General features: G+C 34.5%; 1 protein-coding gene across 1 annotated transcript in view; it reads right to left on the minus strand.

The window, feature by feature from the left end:
* Positions 1-699: 699 nt before the first annotated feature.
* LOC129221126 (trypsin-1-like) overlaps positions 700-13,340 on the minus strand; it is a 37,243-nt gene continuing 24,602 nt past the window's right edge. Inside the window, exons 4-8 of the mRNA XM_054855571.1 lie at positions 10,809-10,888; positions 8,758-8,843; positions 5,453-5,739; positions 2,425-2,582; positions 700-971 (exon numbers count right to left, since the gene is read on the minus strand). Coding sequence (XP_054711546.1) covers positions 813-971; positions 2,425-2,582; positions 5,453-5,739; positions 8,758-8,843; positions 10,809-10,888 — 770 coding nt within the window. The 3' untranslated portion in view covers positions 700-812. The remainder of the gene's footprint in view (positions 972-2,424; positions 2,583-5,452; positions 5,740-8,757; positions 8,844-10,808; positions 10,889-13,340) is intronic.

Here is a 13,340-nt window from a genome sequence, read left to right on the forward strand (position 1 = left end):
CATTCTAGGATTATTTATTTCAAGTTTCAACAAAAATGAAGTAGGTGTTTGTAGGAAGGGATGCTATAAAATCTTATCGAAACAAGTTAAAAATACTGAGCACACTTATCGCATTTGTCAATGAGGATAATAATCCCTTATTACACGATTCACTTACACTGGGTCGCAGAGGGCAAAGGTGGCCCCCTTGTCAGATGTCGCGCCCTCCCCCCCCCAAATTAAAAAGGAAGAAATACTAAAAACTGCTAACTAGAAAACAATTAACTCGATTTTAAGTGCCACAACAGCAAAAACCAAAATAAGCTATCTTTACATTTTCGCTTATTCTAAGTTTTCCCCCTTGTTCTTTCTCTTTTTTTACGTAGTGTTGTCGCCCCCTCCCCCCCCAGACCCTAGTTTCCCACCAATTTGACATGGCTTCTCGTCGGACCTGCACTTACATGAATATTAGATCGAAGAAAAATATCATGAACTTAAAAAATGTATATTCAATTGTATATATGTAAGAAAATGCATGAAAGTAAAAACATACCAAAAGATAAACTTTATTAAAATAGCACAAACGATCAACATCTGTATAATTGTCACATCACTAAAAGTATCGATGCAATCTCAAAGCACAACATATGGCGTTAAAACATTTCCCATCGTATCACACTGATTCTCTCAACATTAGTGTCTTGACGAAAATTCTCAATTCTTTCAAACAGAATAAAAGTTTTCAAAATTAATAAAAAGCTACGTGCTCTTTGTCAGAGTTGAAAAGCAGCACAGCTGCTCAGTCAGTTTCACATATTGTCCAACAAGTAACGTCACGAGTTTATATTCTTGCGTAACCAATCAACTGTGTGTGGTACTCTATGGTAAATACCAGGTTGGCGAGTTTGAGCACAGCCGAATCCCGCGGAAACGAGGCCAACTACCGTCCAGCGCCCTCTAACGGATACCATCAAGGGACCTCCAGAATCGCCCTGAAATAAATACAGAAAACATAAGCAAAGGCTTTAGCTTGGGAAAAACTAAGATCCTCAAAGTTCCAAATGAAAATATCAATGCTCAGAAATGTGAACTACATAACTACGGCACTTTTTACGATGCACAGTTAAGGCAGTGAGAAACAAGGGGATGCAGGTGCCAAAAATAAAAATTAGGAGATAATCAGCACAAATTGTATCAGAACATCCGAGTTCGAGAAAGTACTGGTACTAGTAGCTCAGGTAGGTGCTGCTAAACAGCATGATTTCGAAAAAAAAAAAAATCAAAGAAAGCCACCTAGGATCTGAATTTTGAACACATTTTACTCGAAATTTTAAAAAGTTCTCTTACATACCTTTACTTCTCACAGCCTCTGAAGACAGGAACAACATAGTTTCCTGTCGACTTTTTTCATAAAAGTTTGAAAACATATGTGAGGATGAAACATTCAATGGCTTAAAAGTCGGGCACATAGTTTGAATTACAGTCTGAAAACGTTAATGGAGCAAGTGCGCTAGCCGCTAGAAAAACACTGTGGCCGATACTAAGGTCCTAGATCGTAGCTTAAGTAGCGACGCGTCCATCTTGGGGCTAAATACCGCGCTCGTTCTTCCTATGTCTTCTGTAATGAAGTAACTTATTTATTTCCGATTGTGAATCAAGAGCTAATAAGTCACAATCAAGAAGCAAAACACGCTACTTAATAACAGACATAGGAAAAAAGCAATGTCTAGCCCCAAGTTGGCGGATGTGTCGCTACTATTCTATGATTCGGGGCTTTAATTGGTACTAGAACCATTTCAGAGGATAGGCTGACCTATAATATTTCTGCTATAAACTCCTGTTTCAAGGATTTGAAAACAAGTTATAATCCTCGGTTGATAGGTCGTAAAAATTACTTTTGAGTTGTTGAGTAAAGCGACGTTTGGAGCAAATCAAATAAATAAAATAACAGATTTAATAAACTTGGTACAAGCTTTTAGAGAAATGTTTCTCGTGAGCAATTGCACTTTCATACCTCACTTCTTAAAGATTGAAATAGTCAAACACCAATCAGGCAAGGAAATCTGAAGCTTATGCACCCGGTTTCTAAGAGTCCTTCGTGCACACTTTTGGAACAAACCCCCCCCCCGTCCACAAAAAACCGTATTTACGGGGGAGCCAAAGGCACTTGAGCCACCCTCACAAAATAAGTTTAAAACCACTCATTTTGAGTAAGGATTTGTATTATTTAAAACTTGAATTTGTGATTTTCTTTTTCCCTATTTGATTCCCCACCGAAATAATTTCTTATATACGCTCATCTAATTTGGGCCTCAGCTGACACGGTTGGAACAACTTCTAAAGACAAATTTATATTTCTCTGCGTACTAAACTGTAAAAACTAACAGGTGCTGGCACGAAAGTCTAGCTTTGTGCCACGTATTTTAACTAAAACAATGAACTTACTACGCATGCATCTTTCTTCCCTTCTTCATATCCAGCACACATCATTTCTGGCGAAATTGAGATGTCGATTCCTTTGTCTTGGTGCCATTCCTCGCATTGATCATTCGATATTATTGGCACGTCCACTTTCTGCAGCAATCTGGTTCCATAACGATTACCTACAAAATGGTAGAATGCTCAGTTTAGTAAAATATTAGTTTCTGATAGGTTTGAATATAAAAAACATTTAAAGAAAGAATATAACAGAGTTCTCAAATTGCTTACATTCTTTTAGAAATTAAGTTGGTCTGAAATCAGTCTTTTTCCTTCTTAAAGAAAAAGGTATTTGAAGAGAATATAATAGTAGTAATTGTGAATAGGGTGAGTTATGAGTTGAGTAACGAGTGGAACGTCTATTTCAAAACTTTTTTATTCAAGATTACTAAAATCTCAGAATACCAGCCATTTCCTCTGATATCTTCCGTATCAATTACAGAAAGTTGAATAGTTTCTCGAAGTTGCGACATTTCTTATACTCTGAGTGTTGCAATAAGGAATCAAAGTTGTTAGGATAACTCTGGTATCGAATAAAACTTCGTCAAATGTGTTTAATTTGAGCTCAGCATCTTTAAAGCTCTAAAATGCACCAAAAAATGGGGCTTAGGTGTTTTAATATATTAAACAATAGTAGGAATAGATTTTGATCTTAGGAGCCCTACTTTGTGTTTTGCACTTAATAAAATTTGTAAGAATCATTCGGTTTTTGAATACTTCAGCTTGTGTTTTCTATATTTTAATTCAAAAATTTTCAGGATAGGTTTGTTCTTCACCTTGAAAGACTTCTTTCTTTAGATCCAATTGAAAAGGACCTGATACACTAGATAGTTTTAGACTGTGTCAGATATGAGCCGATTTTGCAATTCGGGGTAAAAGCAATAAATTACACCCTCACTTCCCAATACAGAAAAGATGATAGACTATCTAAATACGAACGAATATGAATATTCAAAACAAGTTCAATTCACCGGCATGAGAATTGAGATTCATTTTACACAGGGTACTATTTTGAAGACAAATACAAAAATACTTTCTTTCTTCCCTGCCTTATCCAGACCACAAGCTCTTTTTACAGATTAAAATGAAACTAGTTTTCAAAAATTTTGAAAAAAAAAAAATAGAACCGACTTCAAAATTGCTCTAAAAAGTGAAAAATAATTTTATTCTTTAAACACCATCGATAATACTTTTGAACATAATTTTTGAAGTTGGCGCAAAAACGATCGATAAAATCATTCACAGCCATAACTCAACTACAAGTATAAATTTAACCAGGTCCAGTTTCTTCACTACCACATGCATTACGCATTGATGACAGCATATCTGAGTAACGATATAAATGTTTCGTTCCTAAGTTTGGATGATTTTTTGATAAAAATATGAACGAAGCATGGTTACAATGGATTTTACTTTTTGTTTTTGCGCCAACTTCAAAAATTATGTTTAAAAGTATTATCGATGGTGTTTAAAGAATAAAATTATTTTTCACTTTTTAGAGCAATTTTGAAGTCGGTTCTATTTTTTTTCCAAAATTTTTTTATTTCAATCTTTTTAGTGTAAATGTAGATATTTCAGTAAAAGAAGTTAAATAGTAAGAAGTGCGGCTCTATATCACTGTATTGCTTTAGAAAAGCCTTTATTCAAAATTATCATTACAATTACTATTAATGTTACAGTTATATGGCACCAAGCTTTTATAACAATGAGTTTCATATTGTCGCGTAGATGAAAATAGCGAAGACAATGTGAAAGCCAAATGAAGCGAATACTCGTTAGTCTCAACTCGAGATCTTTATTCAGAACCATGAATGAACGTTACATCTCCTTATATACAACTTGAAAAAGTGCTGGAACTTTCCAGACTTTAAAAGATACAGAAATTAATAGAACATTCGAGAAAATACGGGAAACAGTAGAAACGAAATTTTAGTAACATTCACTTTGTCCTAGTCGGGATTTGAACACGGGTTGCTCGTGTGGGAGACGAGAATTCTATCACAGAGCCACCGTTATCCTCGGATGAAAAGAGCGAACTTCGCTACAATATGATTTTAATCATTTAATAGGGAAATTTACTGTTTTTTGCCCATAACTTTTTATCTAAAGAACAAATATGGTCAAACAAAGTAATGGGACCTAAGTTGAGCCATCCTCTATCCATTAAAAAAATAATCAAAATCGGTTCACTAGGCGAGACGCTATGAGTGGACAAACAGAAAAAAAAACATACATACGGTATGAACTGATAACCGCCTCCTTTTTGAAGTCGGTTAAAAATGATGTAAATTCATTCCCTTGATGCCGTCAAATGAGTGTCAAGAGTTGACAGATCTGTTGTTGAGAGATCTGTCATATTGAAACACTTAATACAGGGATAGGGACATTGATTCTTTGAGACAAACTTGGTATGCAATGAACACCGCCTTCATTAGATTAGAGAACCTTCTTCAAACACCCAACCGCCGATCCTATCAATAACTGCCTTTCAGACTTATTCAGCAGCCGATTCAAAGCAGAGTCCGACAGTCGAACCGCAGATTGAAGCCTTCAATCAAGCAAAAGGCTTCAACCGGTAGTTCAGGTGACTAAAAGTTTGACCTTGCTGGTGAATCTGAACGTCATTCACCAGTCGACTTGAACCTCAGACACATAAAGTGCAAAGTGAGGTCTTCCGGTTAGATACAGCAGACTACTTCAATCGGCGGTTCAAGCGTTTGAGGAAGGTTTAAATGAACTGGTGAATACGCCCCTCATTAATCTGCAGAAGTGTTGCTGTCGATTAACGAAAATAGCATTACATAGACAAATATTGAAACAAACTGTCGAGTTTGTAAACTCATTCTGCCACCATATACTTTGGATTTCTATAATGAATAGCAGCAATGAGACAATCGACGCTGTGTTATTTTTTAAATAAAATCCTTTCGATAACTCAACTGTCCTCGCTTACATAACATTAATAAGTTTTCAAACAACAAAAGTGAGATCTTACTCAAACCAGTATCCGTTTTTCCCCAACCAGTAATAATGCCCTTCCATCCGAGGAAATCCCAGTTCTTCCTCGGTAGACATATTGGCACCACGTTCTCTTGGTAAACTGCAGCTCTGTCCAGCTTCAAGAGCGCCACGTCATACCGGTCAGGATGTGCCGCCTGGTACTTGAATTTTGGATGGACTTTCTTCTCCACCACGGTAAAGGTCTGAGGAGGAAATTCCTGTCGACTGTGGTCCTGAATGTCGTACACACCCAGCTGAATGGTTATGTCCCGCAAGCGTACTCTGAAAAATTTCATAAGGCTCAAAATTTTCATCAAGGCAAGTGTGTGGTTCAGTGCGATAACCTTACTTGTCGTCGCACAATTAGAAAAGGGAAATATAATTTTTATGTGACAATTTGATTGCTACACCTATTATCTTTAACTTATAATCTGTTTTAGGGATGGAACTAAGTGATTTTGCCAAATACCGAATATTCGGTCGTATATATGGGACCGTTCTCAAACTTGCAACACTTGCAGGCGCGGCGCACATCTAGCAGACACGAACATCTCGCAGACAGGTTTCAGACAATCGGTCCGAAAAACCAGTTCATTCTGCAGTGAGCGCGCACACCTAAGCGACAGGGCGGGGGTACGACATTTGTCTCCGTCTTATCCTCTTCCCTCGAAGTGTAGCAGGAGGGATTTGTTTCTGTCGCTTCCGCGTCGTAAACGACAAAACAGCAAGATGAGTCTTGTGTTGCTAGAAAGCGCTTAATTTAGTATCTCTTGTATCAAAAATGTCGAAAACAAAAAGAAAAATTATTTGATTACCTATCGTTGGATTGTTCGAACAAAATATAAATGGAGATAGCGTGGAATAATGTCGGAAGAAAGCCAATTCTACTGGAAAATTACATTTCAAAAACTAAGAACTATGATAATATTGTTAATGTTTTTGCATTACTTTTGGATTTATGATATATTTATTCTAAGCTTTACATGAGGTATGTGATAATGTAAAATTTATACAGAAATGTATGCATTTTTGACGCCTTTTGGAACCATTTTGCACGTTGTAGTTCACTTAAAAATGAGTAAGTTCAATGATATCTGTAATGAAATGAATTATTTTAAGAGGTATTCAATTTAACTACTAAACTATGAACATTCAAAGTTGAAACTTAGTTCAGTTGTTGAAAAAAGTCTGAGGCGCTGGAAGAAATTGGTCAAAACGTGAAAAATGAGAATGCACCGAGTTGTTTTTTAGAAAAAAATTGTGATGATATAATAGAAGTATTGTGTAATTTTTTTCCACTAAAAGTTTTGTATTATTGAATAATAATATTTTTTAAATAGATAACTGATATGGTTTTACATGGATAACTATTAAATGTTAATAACACTGTCCTAAATGTTTTTAATATTAAACGTTTTAGCACCTCCATATCTTTTAATGAGTTGCGTGATAGTGTTGAAAATTCATTAAAGTAAAAGCAATTTTCGAAATTTGATACTCAAATTGTAATGTATTGTTGTAATGTATACTGTTTGTAAGTCAAACATTTTTATTATTATTATCAAATGATAAAGTTCTTGTTATCAAATACGTTTTAAATATTTAATATTTAAAACGTTCGGTGCCGAATTTATTTGTTTAATATTAAGTTAATTTGTACTTTAAATACGTCGTACAGTTGGTCAAGTGCATGCGACTTGCGTATTTATTATTTCATTTACATTCCTTTATTTAATAATTCCCTTATTTATTCATTCACTATTTTATTCACTCATTTATTTATTCATCTGTTTCATTTTCTTTTCATTTATTGATGCATTCTTTTATGTCCATATTTGTTTAATAAAAGATATCTTTAATAATCAAATAAAAAACGTTTCCTGAGAAAAATATTAAATTTTTCGCTTTGTCCATCAGAAAAAAAATTACATTTTCCACCTTTTTTTGGAGGTACAAATTTACTGCCAAAAATAATAAAAAATATGTTTCCGTGCAAGTTTTATTGTAAAATTTATTGTTCGTTCTTTATGTATCGCCATTTTCAGGACAAATTTCCAATTTGTTCATCTTGAAAGTTCTCAACTATTTCACTTTGACCCACATTCCACACACAATTGATTAGTTCTTGAAAATTCATAGGATATTACAAGCGGTTTTGATTAAGTTTAATTTAGGTACTTAACACTTAAAAACTTAAAATGAAAACATCAATAAACAAAAACTCAGTCTGAAATTTATATTAATTTCTTCTTCGGCTGCAAGTAACAATAAAAACAAAGCTTAGTCATCAGATGAATCGTTATCTCACCCGCGAAACGTCGCCATGTTTGTTGACATCGGATTAATGTAGCACTGCGCATGCGCGCTCGATACCGTGTTCCCCGCTGGTTGTCTGTCAAATGTGCGCTGAAAACTGTTTTGTCGCCGACGTGAAGCAGGTAAGACAAACGTCGCAGGCATGTTTCAGACAAATATCCTCTAGATGTGCGCCCTGCCTTTTAGTGTGATTCATGATAAAAACAGATTATGTGCGATCAATGACGATTCGCTAGCTATCCAAGAATTGAAATGCGTCTCATTAGGTCGGCAATGTCTTTATTTTAAAATATTAAACTAATTTTATTCTAAGATGCCAGATCTATTTGGCTATGAAATATTGAAAGAAAAAAATGGCTGTCGTTTGCGCATGCGAAGTAAAAAATTTCTTTAAATGTTATTTCATTTTTTTTTCAAATTTTAGTGTAACGATTCTCTTGAATGTAAGTTTTTAAAAGTTTGGTCAGCTAGGAAGGAAAATTGCGTGTTATAAGCCAAAAACATGCGAAAAAAATTAATATTTTTGAAAGAAATTCTTATATTTTCGTGAATAAGTGTTGCTTTCAAGAAAATTTATGAAATTTCTGTACCAGGTAAAATCTAATTGCTGAAACTTTCAGCTTATTCCATGTTCTTCACAGTGATCGAAAAACACTTTTGGTTTCTTTGCTGGTCCCCTAAATGCATGGGTGATACAATTTATCTGTCGAAACGTGTCAGCGAAGGCTACTTTTGTGACAAAAGTTACAAAACAATTGGTCCCTAGTTTCTCGAGAAATTCGTAAAAATGTGAACTTTTGCTAGTGGTGCAGTTTTTTTTTTTTTTTGTCCTCCACTGTATGTAAAATTACAAAACATTTAACGACAAAAGACCAATTATTCTTAGGATCCCACCTCGTTACTTAAGGTTTAATCCCCCTGACATTGTTACATTATTTTCACCTACCGGCAATTGAATCTTGAAAACTGTATTAAAATACTTACTGATAAATACAGTGAGCTGCTGTTAGAACATAGTAGTTGTTTAGAAGGACTCCACCGCACTGTTGACGGTTCAATTTGATATGGGCCTGTAAAAATTAGTAAGAACACAGCTTTCAGTTTGTATAATATTAGTGGTTGTAAAAATATTAAAACACTCAATGCCTAGAATTTCAAAAATCTAAAATTAAATTTTAATGCATATCATACCTGCCAATTACTGGTTTTCAACTGTTGGTTGGCCTGAGCATTTCTTTTGGTCTCCGGATTTTTATCAAAAATTTAACAGATTTTATTAGTCTTTGGAAAAATCCCTTTATTTTAGGAATTTTGAAAAACCCTGAGAAATTGTGCTTGTAATGATTGTGCAGACGTATGAATTCCATGGTTTAAAAGCTTCGTGCTGAATGTCAAGTTTTCGTACATCGAAATCTAGCAACATTATCGGATGCTTATAAAGTTTTAATTGAAAATAAAGCATTAATTAAACTTCCATTCTTCCGTTTCATGTTTCAATTATTTTATACGTATATGAAGTGTGTTGTGTCTAATGAAGTGCAAGAGTGCGAAAGGTTTAGATGCCTCCAAAAGTCTTGATGGCAAGATCTAATTCTGCAGCCTGATAGATGTAGAGGATTTCAATTGGTGGTGCTCCAAGTTGGAGGGCGCGAATAACGGCCTGGCAATTAAAAACATGATCCGGGGTTAGTTGTGAATGTGGACAGTACTTTAAGATGATGAAATGTGTGGATTTGAAGTATAAATTTCCATATGATTATACTTAAAGGGATTGTAAAAGATCTACTGGATTTGTTCCTTCGACTGTTGCACGAATGGATATGCATTAGGTATTGAGACTATATATCAAGTTAATTCGAATTTAAGACTAGGTTGCAAATGTTTAGATAATTATGCTATGTCTTTGAAAGTATATTGCAAAATTAAGTGTTGCGTACACTGGTTACATCTATTCAAAGGCTCTTATTTTATACCTTTTTTAAAAAACTACGAAAAATCTAAAAAACTTCTTTAAAAACAATAAAACTGATTTACAAGAAACTCGCAGCGTAATAATACCTTTCCCCATACCATACCCGCCAACATTTACTGGGAAAAAATCCAGTAGATGATTAAAAATCCAGTACAGTAGATAATTAATGCAGATATTTCATTGTTAGGGATGAATAGGTAATTATTATTCTTAGTAAAACCAAATGTTAATTACATCATAAACACAAGAAAAATGATAAAAATCCAGGAATCTCCCGGAAGACCAGTAAAATTGGCAGGTATGCCACACATTGTTCATCCTTGAATAGGGAGAGTTGTACCTCGGGACATTTTTCAGAATTTTTAACGTCAATTATTTGAGTCCAATTTAAAATCTAAAAACCTCATTAAATACCTCAACATATTTCTATGCCATGTATTTTTTAAAATTCATAAGTACTTCTCTTTTATAACAAAATAAAATTCAGTTGATTACATTCACAAATACTAAGACAGAAAACGAAATAAAAATGAAGAAAATATTTACTTTTGAGTCATGAAAATTTCCGTCTCTTACAAAATCGTCAATTTTACTCATTTGATGCTGATTTTTACTACGGCCCCATTTAGTGGTGAAGATTGCTATTAGAGATCACAAAAACATGGCCGCTAAAAATAGATTCTTAGAAATTAGCAGTGTGTCCCAAGGTACAACACTCTCCCCTAATGAACAATTTACTTTACTTTTTTGTATTTTCTGTAAGGTGTTTAATATTTTTTATTCATTTAACGATCAAATCAAAAACCAAGTAGATTTTTTTTTCATAATGAATAAAAGTCATCTTATTTTAAGCATGCCTACTTTTAAATGATCCGAAATGGAATAATTTGTTTTTTCTTTCTTTTCAATTATCATGATGCTATTTAGTTTGTCTGTAAAAAGCTTCAACACAAACACATTATAAAGATCGGTGCATATGCAAATATCGGTGCATAATTGCATATATATCGACGCTTGGATATTATAGTTTAGAAGACTTAATTACCATAGAAGTTATATTTACCTGCCAAGGAAATTCTCCATACGTTGCATCAGTTCCTCCGATGATCCTTTTTTGAAGTCTCATCTGTGCGATGCCACATTCTTGAAAATAAGAAAAAATGAAATTTAAGAAAAATCTAAAAAGTGAAGGAAATGGTACTGATAAGATATGTCCCAAGATGGAATTTTAGGTTATTTAAAGAGTTTTCATAATATGTTACGTTGAAAAAAAAATTGAATCTGTCATTTTGAAAAGAAGTCAACTCCAATTTTAAAATTTTCAGGTGAAAGAAAAAACGCATGTTATCCTATTTTTAAAATCATTTAATTTTCTTCCAAGGTGTGATGAAACTTATTTGAAATTGCCACGATCCCGAAATTTTGCTGTAATAATTGTCTAAAAACACTTATTTTTTTAACGAGAGATGACCCGCTTTCAAAATGAACATAGGTTTTTCAAAATAAATGTTACTGCAAAATATTAAACACTGTTTATTCTTCAAAATATTGAATTTTAATGTGAAAACTAAAGAGGAATTTTAATGACTAATAAAAAATTAAAATTATTCAGCTGCTTCTTCGGTTGATGTAGGCCAATCTTAAATTTCTTAACAATGTATGAGCAACTGGTTCACTTTGATGCATTTTTTTAAATTCATTATTTTCTTTTTCATTTATTGGAATTTTGTCGTGATGAGCGAGATTGTTTGCTGGGTCTGTGATAAAAGCTATGACGTTTCTATATTTTTTAATAGGCAAAACCTTTCTTCTAAGCAATCAATGAATGGTTTTGCCCTTGCAACACCAGGTTCAAGATTTGTGAACATAAACTCGTAAAAGTTGTTTACAGCTCAAGAAATACAAGAAATTTTTGCTCCTTGGAAGCCCCTTTTCTGTAACTTTTACTCGACAGGACTTGAAAATTAATCTGACCACCAATTTTTAAAATCGGCTTCCTGATGTCCTTGAGTTTTTGTCCTTTATTTCCTTCAATAAAATATTGGAAATTGAACTTCAAAAATTAGAGTAAAATAAGCAATCGTTTTAAAGTACACCTGAAATTGTTTTCATCCAAAAATAAAATCGCCTGCAGCTATTTCAGGTAAAAATTAAAGTTTTTTTTGGAACTTTTCAAAATTGAATGAAAAACTGTTCCAAAGTCGAAAAATGAAATATGGGGCGTCCTCCCCGCGATCTTTCGATTGAAAAGTGTTGAAATCTAACTATTCCCTCAAATGTTATCAAGGGGAGACAGACAAACACCATTTCAAAACAATTGTCAATTTTTAAAAACTTACTGGGGAAGTATGCTAAAAACTCTGGAATTTCGATCGCAATATTTTCAAAGCTTTAGTGCTGCCATCTGTTGGTTAAAACTCAACCTTTTTCCCGCATGTGAATCATCTGGAGTCTGGACACATTCGAGCAAATGTTTCCGACGATTGGCCATGTCAGCCTAATCGGAAACTTGGGGGGGGGGGGGGGGGGGGGCGTCCTTGAGGGGGCCCGCCTCGGATCCGGAGTACCGTAAATTAAAAAATTGTGATTGAAATTAATGCCTTTCAACATCATTTCATATAAATATTTTGAACGTTATTTGGTCCCGAGTGTAGTGTGTACCAGAGAAAACTATTTTCCTAGATAACTTTCGATTGCATTTTCTATTAAGGCGAGAGAAAACTAGGGCAACATTCATCAGGCAACTCCAAGATGTTAAGCGAAGCACGAGCATAGAGGAAGTTTTCAAGAAGGTAGATAATTAGATGATTGTCTTAAAATCAATAGCAAAGCGCGTGGCGCGTTGCTAAGGCATTGGTCTTTTATACCCAAAGTCACGGGTTAAAACCGGAACCCATTTGACGGATTTTCAAGATGCACAAAATAATCATTCGTGTCGCACTATTGCTACGCCTTCTAAAGATACATTATCTACTTTGCATGGGTATTTTCAAATTAAATTCCTTGAACTATTCTGCACCCCCAAGAGATTAGGTAACGATCTGGATCCTTCAATAATGGCCCCAAATGAAAATATGGGGACCAGCCTCTGTACCCATTGGGACTGCAAATGGCAATGAATTAATAGGGGGAAACTAGGAAGGTTTGACTAATAGGGAGACTTGGCCCAAGATTATTTTTTCCATGAAAAGGAAATTTAGGGAAAATTTTAGTCATGTCATTGGTTGACCAATCACACAACAGTGTTTCGCAGGGCAGCCCACCTAAAGGAGGGGGGGGGGGTTATGGCGTAGACTGACGTTGAAATTTAGGAAAAGGATGTTTTAAGGGGGTATTTTTCACTTTCTTGGGGAGGCTCTTGATTTGGGGGTCCTCGCGATTTTTAGGGGGTGCGCCCTAGCTCTTAGGGGGGTCACACCTGTGAAGGGACAAGCCATTTTGGAATTGTCAGTTTAAGAAATTCAGTGTTTAATCATACTGCACTTTAAAAGTAAGTATCCCTAAATGTTGGGTGAAGTCTCCTAGCTTTAAAGACACCTGACCCATTTTGCAAATTTAATGAATATATTTTTTGTACCATTTCGACTTGGAATTT

Source organism: Uloborus diversus, chromosome 4 (genome assembly GCF_026930045.1).
Source record: "Uloborus diversus isolate 005 chromosome 4, Udiv.v.3.1, whole genome shotgun sequence".
Lineage (NCBI taxonomy): Eukaryota > Metazoa > Arthropoda > Arachnida > Araneae > Uloboridae > Uloborus > Uloborus diversus.